The sequence below is a fragment of the Puntigrus tetrazona genome, chromosome 1, assembly GCF_018831695.1.
Source record: "Puntigrus tetrazona isolate hp1 chromosome 1, ASM1883169v1, whole genome shotgun sequence".
Taxonomy (NCBI): Eukaryota; Metazoa; Chordata; class Actinopteri; order Cypriniformes; family Cyprinidae; genus Puntigrus; species Puntigrus tetrazona.
In genome coordinates, this window is record NC_056699.1 from 20,629,561 (window position 1) to 20,647,890 (window position 18,330).

Here is an 18,330-nt window from a genome sequence, read left to right on the forward strand (position 1 = left end):
AAGCATTATTAAAACATTGTTAATGCAATGCAAAAAGCATCCCTTGGCCCAAATATTTGAAAACACAGTAATCTGTTTAATGTCAGCCTTTGACATTTGATTCTAAACAGCCAAATACATCTTTGCTTAGGAGACATTTAATAAATTAACATAAAAAACAGGCTCAGCTTGCAGGACGTTTATCCAAAATAGAATGTTTGATTTGATTGATAAACTATAATTAATACTAACCCTCATGTTAGTATTAATACCTTGCTGTTATCAGTGGAAACACACACACACACACACACACATATATATATATATATATATATATATATATATATATATATATATATATATATATATATATATATATATATATATATGATATGAATGGAGAGGAAGTCATAAAATCTCTAAAGTGTGTATTCATGATAAAATTATGCATAATGAGCTACTGAACTGATTAAATGAATCCAGGTGATGGTTAGTGGGAATCTTGCGGATAATGAATGTGCATATCCTCCAGATTTGTTTCATTAGCTTGAACATCTGCTAAAAAAGCTTCAAATCCCCAGCAGTTTCAATAATGCCACTTAGTCTTATTTAAGAGACTGTTGAAAACATTTTACTTGTCATGGGGATGATAGACTTTCCCAGTGTTAATTTTACAATAAGAAATTATATATAGGCTGTTAGTGATTGTACTGAGGTTTGTCATTTAGAACCGGTTGCCTTTTTGCACTGCGCTGGGCAGAGACAACATACATTTATTACACTCCTCAAACATTCCAATGATAACCTATCAAATGTACATCATTTTCATCTCCCAAGGTTACTACATGTGCACATGAAATTGCATACCAAATTGCATTCAGCTCAGGGTTTAGGAAATAAAACTAATGTATAATATGCCTGCCATGAAGATGGCGACTGACAGTTTAACCAATGGGTTTGTTTAAACTGTCTAGTTTGATGCAATGTGTACACGATAAAATTTTGGTTTTGGTTCTGTCACTGTGAGAAGTATGGAAATGATCGTCCAGTATGACAGTGGCATGATGTGGTTAAATTATTGCATGTGTCTAATGCAATTTATCCATTATGTCTTTGACGTGCACCAAGAAACAGGAGCTTCTTTTTGTTGATGCAACAGCATGTCACGATTTTTAATTCTGCAGCAATGCAAATAAGGTCATCCTTATGTGATTAAATATACAATTTAATACCATAACACTGTTTTGGGTTCTCTGCCCATGTTTTTTTTTTTTCTCTTGACCTACTGGGCATTGACCTGTTTCGTAAATGTATTTTACCCATTGATTCGATTCAGGATTCAGTCCAATTTGTCCTTGTCTGTACTTTAACCCTACACCGTGAATCAATCGATCACTTTCTCTCCCAGTGGCACTAGTTAGACCAGTTGTCACACCGTGCATGGCATTGCATTCGACTACAGAGTGAGCTGCGCTCGTGGCTGCGTTCAACAGGAGTCAAGAGACAGTCGCGCGCATTTAAGAACTTAGAAGCGATTTACTTATCGATAGAGAGGACTGCACGATACTCCAGTCGGTTCATTTAGCATCGATTCCCACCAGATCGAGCATTTTTAAGTGCCATGTTGCCGTTTTTCGCTTGAGCACAAAGAGCGTCTCGCGCGGTCTCCAGTCCACTTGAGATATTTCGCATCAGAAGATTTCTGGACATTTTGGCCATGGCACCGCCACAGAGCGGATCTAATCTAACGGGGAACTTTACAAACCAGTTCGTGCAGCCGCCTTGGCGCGTCGCGCTCTGGTCTGGGGCGTACAGCTTCATCCTGGCGATCGCGGTGCTCGGGAATCTGATCGTAATGTGGATCATTCTGGCTCACAAGCGGATGCGAACCGTCACCAATTACTTTCTGCTCAACCTGGCGTTTTCAGACGCGTCGATGGCCGCCTTCAACACTTTGATTAATTTTATTTATGCCACGCACGGAGACTGGTATTTTGGAGAAGCCTACTGTAAATTTCACAACTTTTTCCCCGTCACCTCCGTGTTTGCCAGCATTTACTCCATGAGCGCAATAGCGGTCGACAGGTAGAGTACACGTGAAGATAACGTTAAATCACTGCGAGAACTTCAGATGTCGTGTTTAATGCATGCTTTCATTCGTTCCGTTTTGGAAGCGCAGGATCAGATAAGGCACACAATAGCAATCTGTGTGAAGTTTTTTTTTTTTGGTGTCGTTTTTTAGAAATGCAATCTTCAAAAAAATGTTTAATAAATGAGTGAATAGCTAGCTTAATGATAGTTTCTAAAAAAAACGTCCACGAAATTTACTCTAAAAAGCAGTGTAACCATCGACTGACAAATGAAATATATATATTTTATGTAGTTTTTTTAAATAAACAAATTGAAAATCCTCTAAGTAATTAAAAAAAGGCTTTCATGTTGATTAATTCATGATTTGGCATATAAAGAATACCTATGTATATTGAGAGTTTTCATTAGAACGAATCAGTGAATAAATAAATAATGATAATAATAACAACAATCGTGTAATATATCATATTAAATAAGAAATATAGACTATATTTAGTCATTTTAAAACTTGAAATTCTATTTATATTTTCCACAATTGTTGGTGTATATGTCACACGTAGTGATGCAACAGGGTTGGTTTCGACACCACTGACCAATTAAACGATCGCCTTACAAACCCTCGATATGGATTTTTATATATTTTACAGATTTAGTCAAGGCTGATTTAAACCGTTATTTATGTGTTATTGTAGGCTGATATTTGTTTGTTGCGTTCCGTGTGCCTGTCATTTTTCTTAACTGGGAAAAGTGCCTCAGGCAGTCCTTCCTACTCATAGCAGAATGCTTGACTTGAAGTGAATGGCTGCGGAATGATTGTGGATAACTTATTTACAGCACCTTAAGGGGGCGTCTTTGCGGGTGCAGATGCGCATCCGTTCTATTCACGGAAATCACACGATGTGCATCACATCTGCAATTGAAGCCATGAGTACCATAACTAAAATTGACCGTATAATTCTTAGCCTGAATTGAATCAGTGGTATTGTTTAGAATGCAAGGTTGGCCGGTAGTGGAGAATCTGTCACAGGGAAGATGCACTCAGATTAATGCTGATTATTAAATGTGCAGCAAATGTGGCTGCTGTGTTGAGATCACATGTCTTTGTGTAATAAATGCTTGCAAAATCAAGTAGCTTTAAAGCAGTTAGCCTCCACATTCACCTTACTCTGTCATGCTTCTCTTCGTGCATTAGCGTTTGAAGCTTTTTCACTGTGTACCATATGTAACCTCAACATATTAAATAGTAGTGAAACAGTAAATTAATTTCTCTCACTGAAAAGTGGACAAAGTCAACAGAGAGAGAGAGAGAGAGAGAGAGAGAGAGAGAGAGAGAGAGAGAGAGACCTATTTGTCGCATTTAGCTCTAACATAGAGCTAGAGCTTCTATGGCTAGCCCTCATTGATCTTCATTCTTTTTTTAAACCTCTAATCAGATGCAGTTATTTGGAATTGGTTGATTTAAAAGAACAATCCAAACTAGTGTGAATGAAAGCAATTGATTGGAGATCTGTAGGATAGAAGCCGCAAGGTATAATGCTGAATATTTCAGAGATAGTCCCAGCGCTGTCGGGAGTCAAGTTATTTAGCCACAAGCACTGCTTTGGAACTTTTGAATAACTTTGAATAACTTTTGAATAACTAAACCGCCCCGTCTAGGTTTTTAAGATGCATATGCTTGCATACTGTCACTGGGGTGGCACTCTTTTGAATTATGCTAACATTTATGTTTTAACGGCAGGCCACATTTATGGGTCCATGAGGTACATTTATTAAACCAGTGAATCTTTTTGTAACATTATATACATATCTTAACTCTCCTTTTTGATCAATTTAATGAGTCCTTGCTGAACAAATGCATAAAGATTTTCTTTTCTTTTTTTGTACCTTCTTTTTTGAGATTGCCACCCTCTCAGATGTCATGCTGCGCCATTTTAATCATCCATTTCCTCTCAGCACCCTGCTGATTTCTCTGATTAGACAACTCGCACTTTAATATCAAAAACTAAATAATATGAAAATAATGCGTATTAAATGGGACTTCTGAGCTTCATCACTAACCTTCCCAAATGTGGATGATTAGTTCAGCGCAGTGTGCAAATGTCATATTTGTGAACTTGCTTAGGTAAATTATTTTTGATGCATGATCTGCAGCTCTTATATCAAGAGCGGTATGAGTTCTGCAGTTAGCCAAAGATGAGTTTTCAGAGTTATGCAATGCTGTACAATGAGTCCCAGAGCTAGATACTGTAGCTGTGTCTGACAGACATCACTAATGTCAAAATCTATACATGACTTTTTCTGTGCCCTGTCAGTGGAACTCATGTCAGAAAGCGAGTTGTCACATTGCACTAGTGACAGTGATGGAAGCAGCATAACCTCTGATTACGTTTAGGACTGATACCCAAAAAGCTTATGGTCTGAGGTTTGGGTTTCTGTCACAGATTGACCTCAGCTATGACTTCTAGTGAAATGTCAAGCTAATCAGATAAAATGCTTATTAATAGGAATGGAGATTACTAACATAACAAGGTATTATTCATCCAACATAACATAGAGTGTACTTTTCTTGTGTTTTCCATATGTTTAAGATGCAATATGGTTGAAAAATTAGCTTAAAAATATTGCTTTGCAATCCTGATATAACACCGATTTATTCAGAAAAGGGAACTTGTTTTGCGGATGTAACTTTAATTTATAAGGCTTTTATTAACATGGTGTTATGTAAAATGAGAAGTAAAGTAAATTCTATTAACAACTTTCATTGATGTTTTGAGATTAAACCTCAAGTACCTAATTAACTCCAAACTACTTTGAAAGCATTAATGAATGGATTAAAATTTAACTGCAAAATTTACTAGATTAAAATAACTTGATCAACTTTTTCTTCAACTTTTTAAAGCATGAGTTGCAGAAGAATGCAGGCTTTTCAAAGATATTTTATACCGAAGGATGAAAAATGTAAAATGAATGTTGTTATAAAAAGCTATATCATGCCCAGAAACCTTTACTAATAGTATTAAATGAACCTTGGAGTATAATAACTACTAACTACTTAACTACTTTAATATATGAAACATTTGCATCCGGAATACATTAGCAAACAGGACATAGCTGCTGCATTAGGGGCATTATAACAGATAAGAGAAGCTAAATCCAGTCTGTGTGTTCTTCACAGCTATTTCCTGTGCTCAAAATGTCACATAGTGCTCGTGGCTCCAGGCTACATATTTCACAACCCACATTTGCTTTTACTTTTGTTTTGCTGGTAGGCAGTCACTACTCTTTATATACAGAGCAATTGTGACGTCTGCAGGAATTTGCAGTGGGTCAGTGTGCCTGCACTGCTGTATTTGGAGGAAAGTGTGAGATCTGTGCTGACACCATTCGTATTTTCAGTTCGATAAATGTTTAATTTTACTGTGAGAGAAATGGCATTGCTAACAAAACCTCATTCTGTTGGTTTATGAAACTTTAATGAAACTGTTATGTGCCACATTTTTAAAGAATAGCGGAGGCCATTACGTTCAATGCCAGTTCAAACATTTTGTCATCAGTGGCATTACACTTCAATCCGATGTTTTTTAGCTGACTTTTCATTTTACATGAACAGAGCATAAAAAAAGGACTTGAAATTCTAAGGCGCATGTTTACAGACAGGACTTATCTTATACCAGGATTAGGCCATGTCTCGATTAGAACATTTAAGTAATTTTAGGAGAAAACAAAGGCACTAACATGTTTTAAGATCAGTCAGTGCAAGTTTATTTAGGTTGAAACAGGTTAGATTTACATTTTAGTCTAGGACTAGGTTTAAGCCTTGTTTGTAAAAAACGAGGGGTACATAACTAAACTGGTTATGTAATTTTTTTTTTGTTGCAATTGTTTTATACATGCATGCATGCATAAATAATCAACCTGAATAAATAAATAATCAATTAGTCTGAGCCTAAGCTATTTTTAAACATGACATAAAGCAAAACTTTGATTTATGTATGCTAAATAATACTTGATAAACAACAGGATTAGTTTCCTTAATGGGTTGCCAGATTGTACTGTATCCATCACATGTGTTGGGTTGTATGAATGTGGCAACTTAACTCATCGCAGCATGACATAATGAGCTGTTTTTAATTGCAGTATATTAATTAATCTACATTTGTGAATGTTTACTAGATACATGCTGAGATTTATATTCATGACTATTATAACTAATACATAGTGTACTCTTCTGTCGTCTTTCCTGTTGTTTATCCAAGATGCCTACATAAGTGCTTTGACATCCTTGCCGTCCATATCCCAAAATAACCTTCTCTGCCCAAGAGTATAATTGGCTGTCTAATAAGCCATTCACTGCTTACAAGAGTGAGTCGTTAAGAAAGCAAATGGCCTATTATCACTCGTGAATGATTTTGAATATGTTAACCACAGAGGCTTAGCCTCGGATTATGGTCAAGAGTTCACAAGTAATCAATGGCATATGATTGTTTCCATAAAGTTAAAATGAAGAATTGGAGCGAAAGTTCAGTTCTAATTACTGTGCTGTTATGAAATTGCATTCGGCTGGCAGGTTGAATTCTTCCATAGCATTCGAGAGAAATATTTAGCTCACACCTACAGCAGAGCAGATATGAATGGTCTCTTTGCTGTGACCCATTATCAATCAGCTATTAGATCATTACACAACTTGCAAATTGAAAATTGCCCAACTGTGCTGCGCCTTTGATGTTTTATCATACTGATGATATTTAAAGCCGTGTATCTGAGGCGTGAGACTGAGCAGTCATTTGTTTGTGTTGTACAGGTACATGGCCATCATCCATCCCCTGAAACCACGGCTCTCAGCCACAGCCACTAAGGTTATCATTGTGTGTATTTGGGTGCTGGCTGTGGTTTTGGCTTTTCCTCTGTGTTTCTTTTCAACCATCAAAAAATTACCCAACCGGACCCTCTGCTACGTTGCCTGGCCGAGACCTTCAGAAGACCCTTTCATGTGAGAGTTCTTTAAATATGCATTCGCAATTGTCTTATCTGAGGCTGAATTATCTATGTAAAGCTGTAAGAAAACAAGAATCACAGAGTGTATAATGTTAGTGATGATACATGGGACGACTTTTTGAGTAATGTTGCCCTCAGCTGTTAAGTAGGTTGAGACACAGGGTCCATAATCTAAATAGAAATTTGCTACCTGTTCTCAGTGCCCAACCAACATTACTCAAAAAAGTTCACGTACTCTGTGTATTGTGTATCATCGGCGTATTTGTGTCTTCATTGGCAGCACAGGTGCTATATTTCTCTCTCTCTGGTTACAGGTATCATATCATAGTGGCACTGCTGGTCTACGTTCTGCCCCTGGTGGTCATGGGAATTACCTACACTATTGTCGGGTTGACGCTTTGGGGGGGAGAGATTCCTGGAGACACATCAGACAACTATCAGGGCCAACTGAGAGCCAAAAGAAAGGTAAGCAGTTCACGTTCTTGAAGGTCTCTTAGATTGACTAAAAAACAAGATGTTATCTCACCAGGTCCTTTGAGCTGCAGCAGAAGTACATATTCAGAAATGTAAAAGAGAATAGAGCAATATTAGAATATCACTAATCTGTGAGACCAAGAGGTCCAATGTTTGGACAGTGAAATTTAAGTGCTCATCTCCCAATTTCTGGCTGTCGAGAACAGATGTACAGTGATGTTGTTGTTCGACTGATGGAATGACAGGAACACACACAAACATCAGAGTAAACACATCACACACTCACATTTAATGGGTCATTACATGCAGGATCAATAAGATATTAGAGAAGGAAGTCCTCTAAAGAAAATGGAAAAGGCTGGATAGTCTGACAGGTCATTAAGATCACGTGTAGGAGGAAGTCAATGAAAGAGAAGGATAGATTAAGAGATGCAGGCAGTGATAAACCAAGCCAGAGCTGCGACTTTTAGTTGGTTTTGAATTTTTTGTACACAAACACTGCTAGCCATGGTGAAGGGAAAATGGACTAGATGTTTGTCAGACTGATTAAACGTTAATATTTGCTTCATCTATAGAGATTATAGGAGAAACTGGTAGCCTGTGGGCCGAATCTGGCCTGTCAGTCATTTTTATGCAGAACTCTCATCGATTTTGATGAAATTGCAAAACTCAGCAGCGAGTTCAAAAACGGTTGTCAGTTAGCAGGCCTCAACCCAAATCCAAACTGGAGTGTTTCATTTTTAAACGCTTTTAAAGCATGTTTAATCAGTGTATTTTTAATTAGGGCTTTTAATTAAAAGTAAACTAATTACAGCAATTACACGCATAACGAATAATTAATGATCACATTATTTACAATATGTTTTTAAATGCAGGGTGTTTTTTTGTGTTAACAGCTGTACTCAATCTGTGCCACCTGCTTTAGTTAGATATCATTTGGGAAGCACGTGGAGTACAGGTCAGGGGTCCTAATTAAATGTGTTTAATGATTCATGATTATCACACTAAAGTAAGTAGATTAACATACTGACAGCTCTAGCATGATAATATAAATCTTCAGCCTTACAAGAGATGAGTAACAGCAGCTGATGCACAAATATAATATAACATTTCCATATATGAAATATATTGTCTTATGAAGTTTAAATATAAACTGTTCAACTGTAATGTTATGAGAATACGTTTTGTATGGAAAGAAAACAAAAATAAAGAGTTTTTTAAAAAATCCTGGCACCATATAGCACCATTTTGAAGAGTGTTCTCGTCATTTCATAACACTGATGGCGGATGGACTATTCAGATGATGTCTATTATACTTATCTGGATTTTGACAAAGTAATTTACTTTAATTTATAATAGGTAAGTGACTAATGCTTTTCATTTTGGGGTGAAATAACCCTTTAACATGAAAATATACAAATTTTACTATGGCAATTTTATTTTTCCATGTTATATTATATATATCTTATTAATATTCATCATCATCCTTTTACAAATAGCATATATGGCAATATCACTCTTAATGCATGGCACTATAGCGACATAAAAATGGAAAAAAAAGAACCTTCAAAGAAGAATGGACAGCTATGTATGCTTTTAAATTATTTAAGTACTTTAAGTGTTGAAATGTTGCATCTATTTTGTCTGTTGTGATTGGTAATGAAATTGATAAAGTTCAAGACCAGGAAAGGAAAACTTTTGTCAGGGGAAATAATCTTCAAGGGAAAATAAGTATATTTAACATTTGACATTCAAATGGAAAATTATGCACTTGAAGAAATTAGATGAAATTCCCTGTCATAGGTGATGAGGCATTGATTGACATGTTCTTAGCACTGAGTGCAATAGATTTTCCTTGATGACCTTGACACGGTAGTGGTCAGCTTGGGGGCATTTGCACCAAAAAGCACTAAACAATCAGTATGGTTGATCTATAGCACTCTCTGACTTAGCTAATGTTAAACCAATCAAGAAAAAGTAATAAAAAAACTCCCAATCAGGGGCGAAGCAAAAACTCTGGCCTTCTTCCAATTTCCTGTTCTTTCACAGTATGCACTGAAATCAGTAAAAAACAAATAGATTGCTTTGTGGTTTCCTTTCTAGTAGACCAGTGACAAATGAATTTAGACTGATGTGCAAAGCGGCTCTGAGCGACTTTGGTTTCTGTAAATTTGCTGTTGTTTTAGCGAGCGTAGCTCTATTTGTTTTCTCTCATTTGCAGCAGAATCAGATTTGGAGTGTGATCCCTTCTTGTCTTGAGGTTTGAATTCTTGTATAAATACGTTAGTGCCACCTTGATGTATTCTTCTGTGTCTCGTGGACGAGAACCCTGCAGGCACCTCTAAGTGTAGCCAGTGGAGAAATCAGTTAATTAGAACCAGATGGTCCATTAAGTGGAAATGATGTGACATACCGGATTGATGAGCTATGAAGTTTACTAAAGTGTGCACGATATTGCAGCTCAACAGAGAACATGCTTTCGAGATGAATCTGCAAGACATTGTTAGGGCTTCGAGAAGACTCACTCGTTCCTGGAACACAGCCATTCACTGGTTCAATAGGCATTTTATATATTCTATATTGCAATCAATAGCATTCAGAGCTCAGTCTGCCAGTTATACGTTTCATTAACGGCTGCTGTGATTGTGACGGCTTTCGTTTTCGATCAGCGCTGCATCTTGGCCGATCCCTACGGCTGTCCCTCATCATAAATCTTCCTTCCATTAGTAGCTGGCATGCCAAATATGTGCTCTTGCACGTTCGGTATGCCCCCACTTTATGTGATGTGTAACAGTGATTATGGAACACAGAAGCATGAGCATCTTTTAAGACCCTCGATTAAGCCTGGGGACATTTTCATTTTCATTGTCAGTTCAAATGTAGCTCTTTGAGAAGATTGGAAAAGCTCGTGGGTGACCAATACTATAATGTATATTTATTCAAGGGCTTTGTGGAGCCATTGACAAAACAGAAAAAGCAATCCATTTTTTTTAACACAATGAATGGTGCACAACAATGAGAGGAGATGTTAAAAGAATATCAGCTTTATGTACTTTCAGATTAAAGTAATCTTGTGGTGTTCTTTAAACTAACTGTGGAAAACCATCCCGATAATTATTCCAATCATACACTTCAGATAATCTTTCTTATGTTCTATGCTGTACGTTTCTTGTCTCCGTTATGAAATGTTTGCAAAAATACTGTTGAACAAGTGTGTTTTTCAATTAAGTTAATCAATATTAATTAATACAGGAAATTGAGACTTTCATAAGACATTGGTTTTAGAAATAACTACAGAAACTAAACAAATATACTTTCATATATTTTGTTTTGTCAAATGAATTCTAAGATTTTTAAAGGGATAGTTAACCCAAAAATTTTTCCTCATGTTGCTTTAAACCTATAATGTGACATCCGGGGGTTTAACATACTGTTATAAAGCTATGCGTAAAGCTTTCACGCATCCGTGCTGAAGACTGACACAGAGGAGGAGAAATTGTTGAATAAAGTTGTTACTTTTTGTTTTCTTTGTGCGCAAAAAGTATTCTTGTAACTTTATAACATTACAGTTGAACCACATACGTTACATGGACTATTTTAACAATATCCTTACTACTCTTATGGGCCTTAAACATGTCAGTTGTGTTGTTTTCTATGCACGGTCAGAAAATTTGTGCCCAGAAGATGAAGCTCTTATTGTTTTGGAATGATATGAGTGTGAGTAATCAATGACACAATTTTCATTTTGGGTGAACTATCCCTTTAACCTTAACATCACCTTTCTTAAACAAACGAAACAAACTTTGTCATTAAAACTTAACGTTATCATATGTTATCATATTAACTGAAAGCTTTAGGCAGCTGCGCTTGACTTCGCCTGTAGGATTTAGGCATCATGTGTCGAAAGCCTCACTAGCGGGTCGTCTGCTTTCAGGATTACCAAAACAGTGCTTACTTTGGATTGCAAAAATCACGTATTACCTCTAATCCAAGCCCGAGGAAAGTGATCCTAGTTGTGCTCTGATGATTATGGATTAGGAGGCTCTGTTGATGAGCCAGACTCTGATCATGTCACAATGGCTGCCCTCACTTAGTTCTCAGGACACGTTTCTCTCTGGTTCTTTGGAAGGTGTTTGTTTGCGTTTCAGGGGGCGGGTCATGTTTTTAAAAAAAATCTGTTCATTAAAAAAGATTCACTAAAAAGATCAGAATGAAACATTCAGATATTGATTTTCTACCATGAGAAATACTTTTTTTATATCCCTGTTTTTATATATCACCTTTAGCTTACAAATTGGCCACGTTCCACTTATGGATACATACATTTTGTTAAAAGTTATTTTGTAAAAATGTGCTGTAAAATTAGGATGCTATCAAAAAAAAGAGTAATAAATGTAAACTTATATTTCCTCTTGACACACTACTGCAAAAGATAGAACCGACTTAAGACCATTTTTAGCTGGTGATAATACTGGTGTTCTAATAATTTTGGCCACCGCTGTATATATTCCAATTTTTTTTTTTTTACATAGCATACACAGGAAGTAATTTGGCTACATGAAGGTTTTTAGAAACTCTGCAGAAAATTATATTTGAAGAGCAAGTGTAACTTTTTGGAGCGTGTGTTTGTATTTGTTTGTGCTCATTTGTATTTACCGTTTGACACTGTGGATCAATTGAATTTGTTAAAAGTGTATGTGAAAGCATTCTGTTGAAATCCTATTTAACATTTCTAGAGCGTGCTGTGGATAATTATAATCAAAATTTTGGAGCGCAAAGCATCAATCGAGCTCTGCTGGAAGACAATGACTGCTGCCGTAGTGTGTTAAACTGCAATCGTAAAAACACACTTGTGAAGTTGTGCTTATCTCATCCAAAACAGAGAGCTAAGTGCCTGAGCCACAATACTATCACAATCCATTTCCATCCATATTAGCTTTGTGGCTCTTCCACTCAAAATCAGAACAAAAGCTGCTCCTAGAATATTATTGGAACCATTTGCACATAAAGAAAAACACCAACCAAAATTGAAATTTGATGATTTGAATAATATATATACTTTTAAACAGTCTCCAATATATATTTCAGTAAATATTTATCTGTTTATTCCCTCTTTACCTGATCCTGTAAGATAATTGGTTGGAAAGGCTACCTTTAATAATAGCTGGTTATATATATGTGTGTGGAGGCAAATCAGATTTCTTCTTCCTTTTAGCCTTTTTCCGGGAACAAATTATTGAATTTAATTTGACGTTGAATCATTTAAATATCCAATCTTATTAGACAGTTTACTAATCAGAGGAGCGTTTATGCTGTTGCTGTCAATAAACCTCACCTGTGCTAGTACATATGGGAAAAGTATATACGTGAACATTAGTAAGTAAACTAATTAAAACTGCAGTTTATCACTGTTGGTACCTTCATTTTGAATATAAGATATTTCATAATCTACAGGCCAGTTGCAACAAACAGCACACCACTAGTGCAAAGTGAGACAAATATTCACAAATATTCTGCCCAATCAGCCCCTGACAGATTGTAATCCATTTTCTCCTCTGGAGCTCTTTTCGGGTAGGCTTCATTTTCTCTAAATAACTATTCCAAATGAACCAAGCACTGTTTTCTGAAATGAATATATCAATGCACTGTAATGGCCAGTGTCACAGCCTTTCTGACATCTTATTCCAGCCGGATCTGTTTTGCAAGTCAATGTGCGAAGGTACTCTTCTTTGACTCCAAAAACGGGCTTAGGATGCAACTATGTTAGTGTTTATTATATTTTAATTTGGTTTGTATACTCAGTAAACTAACAGAGAATAAGACTGAAAATCACTACAAGCTACATTCATGTGTTCTTATAATTACATTTTACTTACATTTTTCTTTTATAAAGTTTTCAGTTGCAGTTAATATAATAATTTGTAGAGCAACATACAGCTGTGTCCCATACAGTACAATGATACAGACCTGAAAAATGCAAAATGCAAAATCTCTTTGTGCTTCACAAAAGCAAGAAAATAATATGGGGCTGGAAGGACATGGGCGTAAATAAATGACAACTATTTTTATTCTTGGCTGAATTATTTCTTATAATACAGGTTGCACAGCAACACAATCTGTGGTGTTAAACAGAATGGCATTATCCTGGTATTATATATACAGAAAAGACAGGTTGAGAAATGTGCATTGTTTAAGATATGAATGTTTATCAAATTCTTATTCTAATGGACCTTCTCCGGCATTGATATATTCTGACGACAGTGATCTAACTTTGATCAGTAGTTATCAATAGATTTCTTTCTAACTTCTGATATATGTATACCAGAGGAAGTGATGCTACCGATAATTGCATTGTAAATGCACAAGATTCAGTTCACATGCTTCTGTTTAAGAATACCATGATTCCTCTGTCAAGCAATCGTTGGCTGAATCAATACTGATTAGGAAGAGAGTGAGTGTGTCTGCTGAAGTCTTGAGTGAGTTTATTTGCTTTACTGACAGTCTGAAGTGAATGAACACCCCACTGTCAAAAATGTTGGCTTGTTAAATTACTCAGTGAGTGTTGATGTATATTATTGGTTGTTTCTAAAATATGGGTTATGTGCATCATGTATAAATTTTTAATATAGGCCAGTGATGTGGTATAGTGTTTGTTTTTTCACAGCTACAGCTACTTTTCCTTATTTATTCACACTTAAAACCCTATAATTGCCTCAAGATTGTGTTACTCAAAAAAGTAAGACTGTTTTTAGAGAATATATCTAGAATTAAGAGATAATTATAATTAGCATTTTCAAGCAAGACACCACATATGGGGGGAAAAGATATAACAGGCATAGCTAATAGAATCACCAGTTACTTAATTACATTACGAATTGCAAACAGCTTTTGCAAACAAGTTTTCTGAAATATTATATTTACCTATGCACACTGAAAATACTGAAAAACAGACAGAAAAAAATATACATTTTTATATATTTTTTGTACTTTTTGTTTTAAAGAAATGAAGAAACATCACTGTAAAAACTTTCAAAAATTGTGTAAAATAAAATTGTAAGGTCTGGTTTATAGAGGTAGAAAATTTGGTGGTGAGAAAGTGTATATATGTATACACACACACACACATACATACTAGGGGTGGCTCTATACACAGATGTCAGAGTTTGGTACACACCTTGGTATAAGTGGTCTTTGTTCGATCCGGTACAACTGGGAAAAAAAAAACTACAATGCTATGCTTGGTTTCTTTTCATTTATTTTAAACAGACAGTAGTAAAAATTACTTTTTTTCCACCTATATTTGAAATTACGAAATATTATATTACATTATAACGTTATATATAATCTGCAGTACATTTACATACAAGATATATATTCTTGCTCACCCATTGTTAGACGATGATCCAGAAAGACACTCTGTCTGTGTAATAAAATTGACGATAATCGCTACAAAGTAAGTGTCCCCAAATAAGCAAGCCAGAGGCAACAGTGGCAAAGAACTAAATGAACCCCATCTGTGATAGAATGCAGAAAAAAGCCTTGGAAGAAACCAGAATCATTTGTGAGCCAGTTCTTCTCAGGATGGATGACCAGCACTTCATTTCCAGTTCAAATTTAACACAGCTATGTCAGATTATGTAAAGGACTTATTGTGTGTGTGTGTCTGGTTCCCGTGATCTGACCACAGGGCTCACCTAGGTGTTCTGGTCTCTGATGGAGGTCTGATCTGGATATGAAGTGAGAAACACGATAAAAAAGAAGCAGACTAATATTAGCGTGGATGTCATTCTTTTTATGATGTAACAAGTTAATTCTTTGTGATGTGGAGTATTCCCAATTCTGACTGATCTAATTAATGCACCCAAACAATTAATTAATGCAGCCTAACGGATTTAAATAATAGAAGCATATTAGTGTGTTATGTGTAAGCCAGGTTAAAGAGATGGGTCTTTAATCTAGATTTAAGTGTGTCTGCCTCCCAAACAGTGTTAGGGAGATTGTTCAAAAGTTTGGGTGCTAAAAAGGAAAAGGATCTGCTACCCGCAGTTGATTTTGATATTCTACATATTATCAAATGTCCAGAGTTTTGAGAATGCAGTGGACTTGGACGACTATAATGTGATATACTATAATAATGTAAAGAGCTTGCTCAAGTATTGAGGAACTACACCAAGTACACCAAGTTTTCAATAATTATACAATGTTTAATAGGGACTCATCAGAGAACAATACATGTTTCACATTATCCACAGCCCAAGAGTTTCGCTGCTGGCACCATTGAAACCAATTTTTGGCCTTGGCACAAGTGAGGTTTGGCTATAGCAGCCATGTACATTGACCCTGTGGAGCTCCCGACGGACAGTTTTTGTGGAAACATTTAATTCTGCAGAGAGTTGGGCAGCTGTGGTTTTATGTTTTTTGGATACAATCCGGGGATAGCAACCGGACATCCCTTTCAGCTTCCTCTTGCATCCACAGTTACTCCTGTTGGATGTGGTTCGTCCTTCGTAGTGGTATGCTGACATTACCCTGGATACCAAGGCTGTTGATACATCACAAAGACTTGCCATCTGGGTCACAGATGCGCCAGCAAGACGTGCACCAACAATTTGTCCTCTTTTGAACTCTGATGTGTCACCCATAATGTTGTGTGCATTGCAGTATTTTAAAACTGTGCTAATTAAAACTTCACACTCTGCTCTTACTGGTGGAATGTGCAATCGTGAAGTTTGGCCACCAGGCTGGTCAAATTTTGCCATGAAACCTAACATTAAATTGTCCAGCGTTTCAGTTTCATTGTCCAACCCCTATATATATATATATATATATATATATATATATATATATATATATATATATATATATATATATATATATATATACATAAAATCAGTTGGTTGCTTAAACATGCCACCTATTACCTTAAACTGTATTAAATAATCTGGTTTCAGGAGGGATGTTTCTAGTCTTGGGGTACTGGCCCCCAATCAAGTATGCTCATATTTTGATATTCCTTTAAATGTTGTTTTAGATATAAATGGATGTAAATTGTCCTTACCTGCGGTATAGAGTAGTTCACTGTGCATTTTACCATTTACAATCAATAGAATTCTTTTGCAAGTTTGATTTTCTTCTGTGGATTATAGATAAATGTCCTCCTCTTAGCACCCTTACAAGCTGTCCCATTACTATTTCAGTGTGCGAAATACTATAGATTTTTTAGTGCATGGTTGAATTGTCCTAATGAATCAAACTAAATCGCAAACAATTTACTAATTTATGAATCAGGCATCTGATACAGAAAACACATGACTTAATATGTAACCGGGAAAATTATTCTCAAATTGCTGTATGATTTGTACAGTATGATTTGATTTAGTGTAGAGAAATAACTTTTAGCAACAGTCCATGGATATTTCAATTCTGAACCGACACAATACATACCATATCAACGTAATACGTGCCAGCCTTCCATTTTGAACCTGTGTTTTAGAACTCTCTTCTCTTTGAAACTGCAGCAAAACATGCAGTATGGCACGTAAAAGGTACATATTTTTATGAGACCTAGAGGGAAATTTGACATTGGAGACAAGAATTATGAAATTTCTATTGTATCAAAAATATTGATATCATAAGTACCTTTTTTAAATACCTATATTGTAATAAATATCATTACAATGACTGTGGCCCACCCTTAACACCAAGGCAATAAGTCTACATTAATCACTAGTTTTCCATTGTAATTTGTGTGACAAGGAATAAAAGTTGGTGTTTTACTGCCTCTAGTGTTAATTTCAGCTGGAAACTTTTTATTTATTTATATTTTTCAAGCCCAGGTCGTGTTTGGGGGTATTTTCCAAGATTTGATGTGTTTGGTGGTCCACAGTTTCAGGCATTGAGACTATTTTGAAACTGTCTTCTTTTTTCTTGAGCACCACTTCTTTGTTGTCTGGACTGTCTCTCCTATGATCTATATCAGTGTATTGATCAGTACTTTATGTCAGTTGGTTGCCAATTCTTCATTCTACAATCTTGAGAATGATCTCCAGTCTCTATTTGCCACAGTGGCCCAGTTCCTATTCAAGCGCCAATCACCAAAAGGACTTCTATTTCAGTGCGAGTGCCCTTGTCTTTTCTCTATCTCTGAAGTGAAGAGGCAGGGCGAGATAAGAGAAAACAAACGAGATACTCTGTTGTGGTGACAAACGCAGTGCGCTTCTTTCAGCTCTCAGTATGCAGAAGCCTCTGTCTTGAGACATACCGGGAGAGAAACGTTGGCTTGTAGGTGAGCGTGAGTGGCAAACATATAAGCTCTCCTTTTACCCCAGGAAACCTTCTCACTTCCACCTCCTGCGAAACAGAGATCAGGCTGTCTGTTTGTCTTTGAAATGTAAAGAATATTCACACGGCATCTCTATGAAAAACAGACTGGTGGAATACTGATGTAACATCATAATAGGAGTTCTTTGAAAAATCTCAATTCTACAATTATATATGCATTTCATGTGTCATACGCATAATTTCTATGAACATATTAATGGCATAACTTTAATAGAGTCCGTGAAATACTCTTGTGTAGTCCTCTGATCTTTCCTTTGATTCATGTTTCACGGATATTTATGTATGAAAGACTGGCATCATATTATTAGAGTTGGCTGATATAGAAACAAAAACATATTTAAAAAAAAAAAATATATATATATATATATATATATATACAAGCCTTTTGATTCTACAGCAAATATATATCTTGATTTTTATGTACAGTGTTACTCTGAATAGATATTCCAA

At 36.0% G+C, this 18,330-nt stretch overlaps 1 protein-coding gene across 2 annotated transcripts in view; it reads left to right on the forward strand.

Annotated features, from left to right (window-relative positions):
- Positions 1-1,396: 1,396 nt before the first annotated feature.
- tacr3a (tachykinin receptor 3a) overlaps positions 1,397-18,330 on the forward strand; it is a 31,223-nt gene continuing 14,289 nt past the window's right edge. For both annotated transcript variants that reach the window (XM_043244275.1, XM_043244285.1), the window contains exons 1-3: positions 1,397-2,064; positions 6,872-7,060; positions 7,380-7,530. In XM_043244275.1, coding sequence (XP_043100210.1) covers positions 1,697-2,064; positions 6,872-7,060; positions 7,380-7,530 — 708 coding nt within the window. In that variant the 5' untranslated portion in view covers positions 1,397-1,696. The remainder of the gene's footprint in view (positions 2,065-6,871; positions 7,061-7,379; positions 7,531-18,330) is intronic.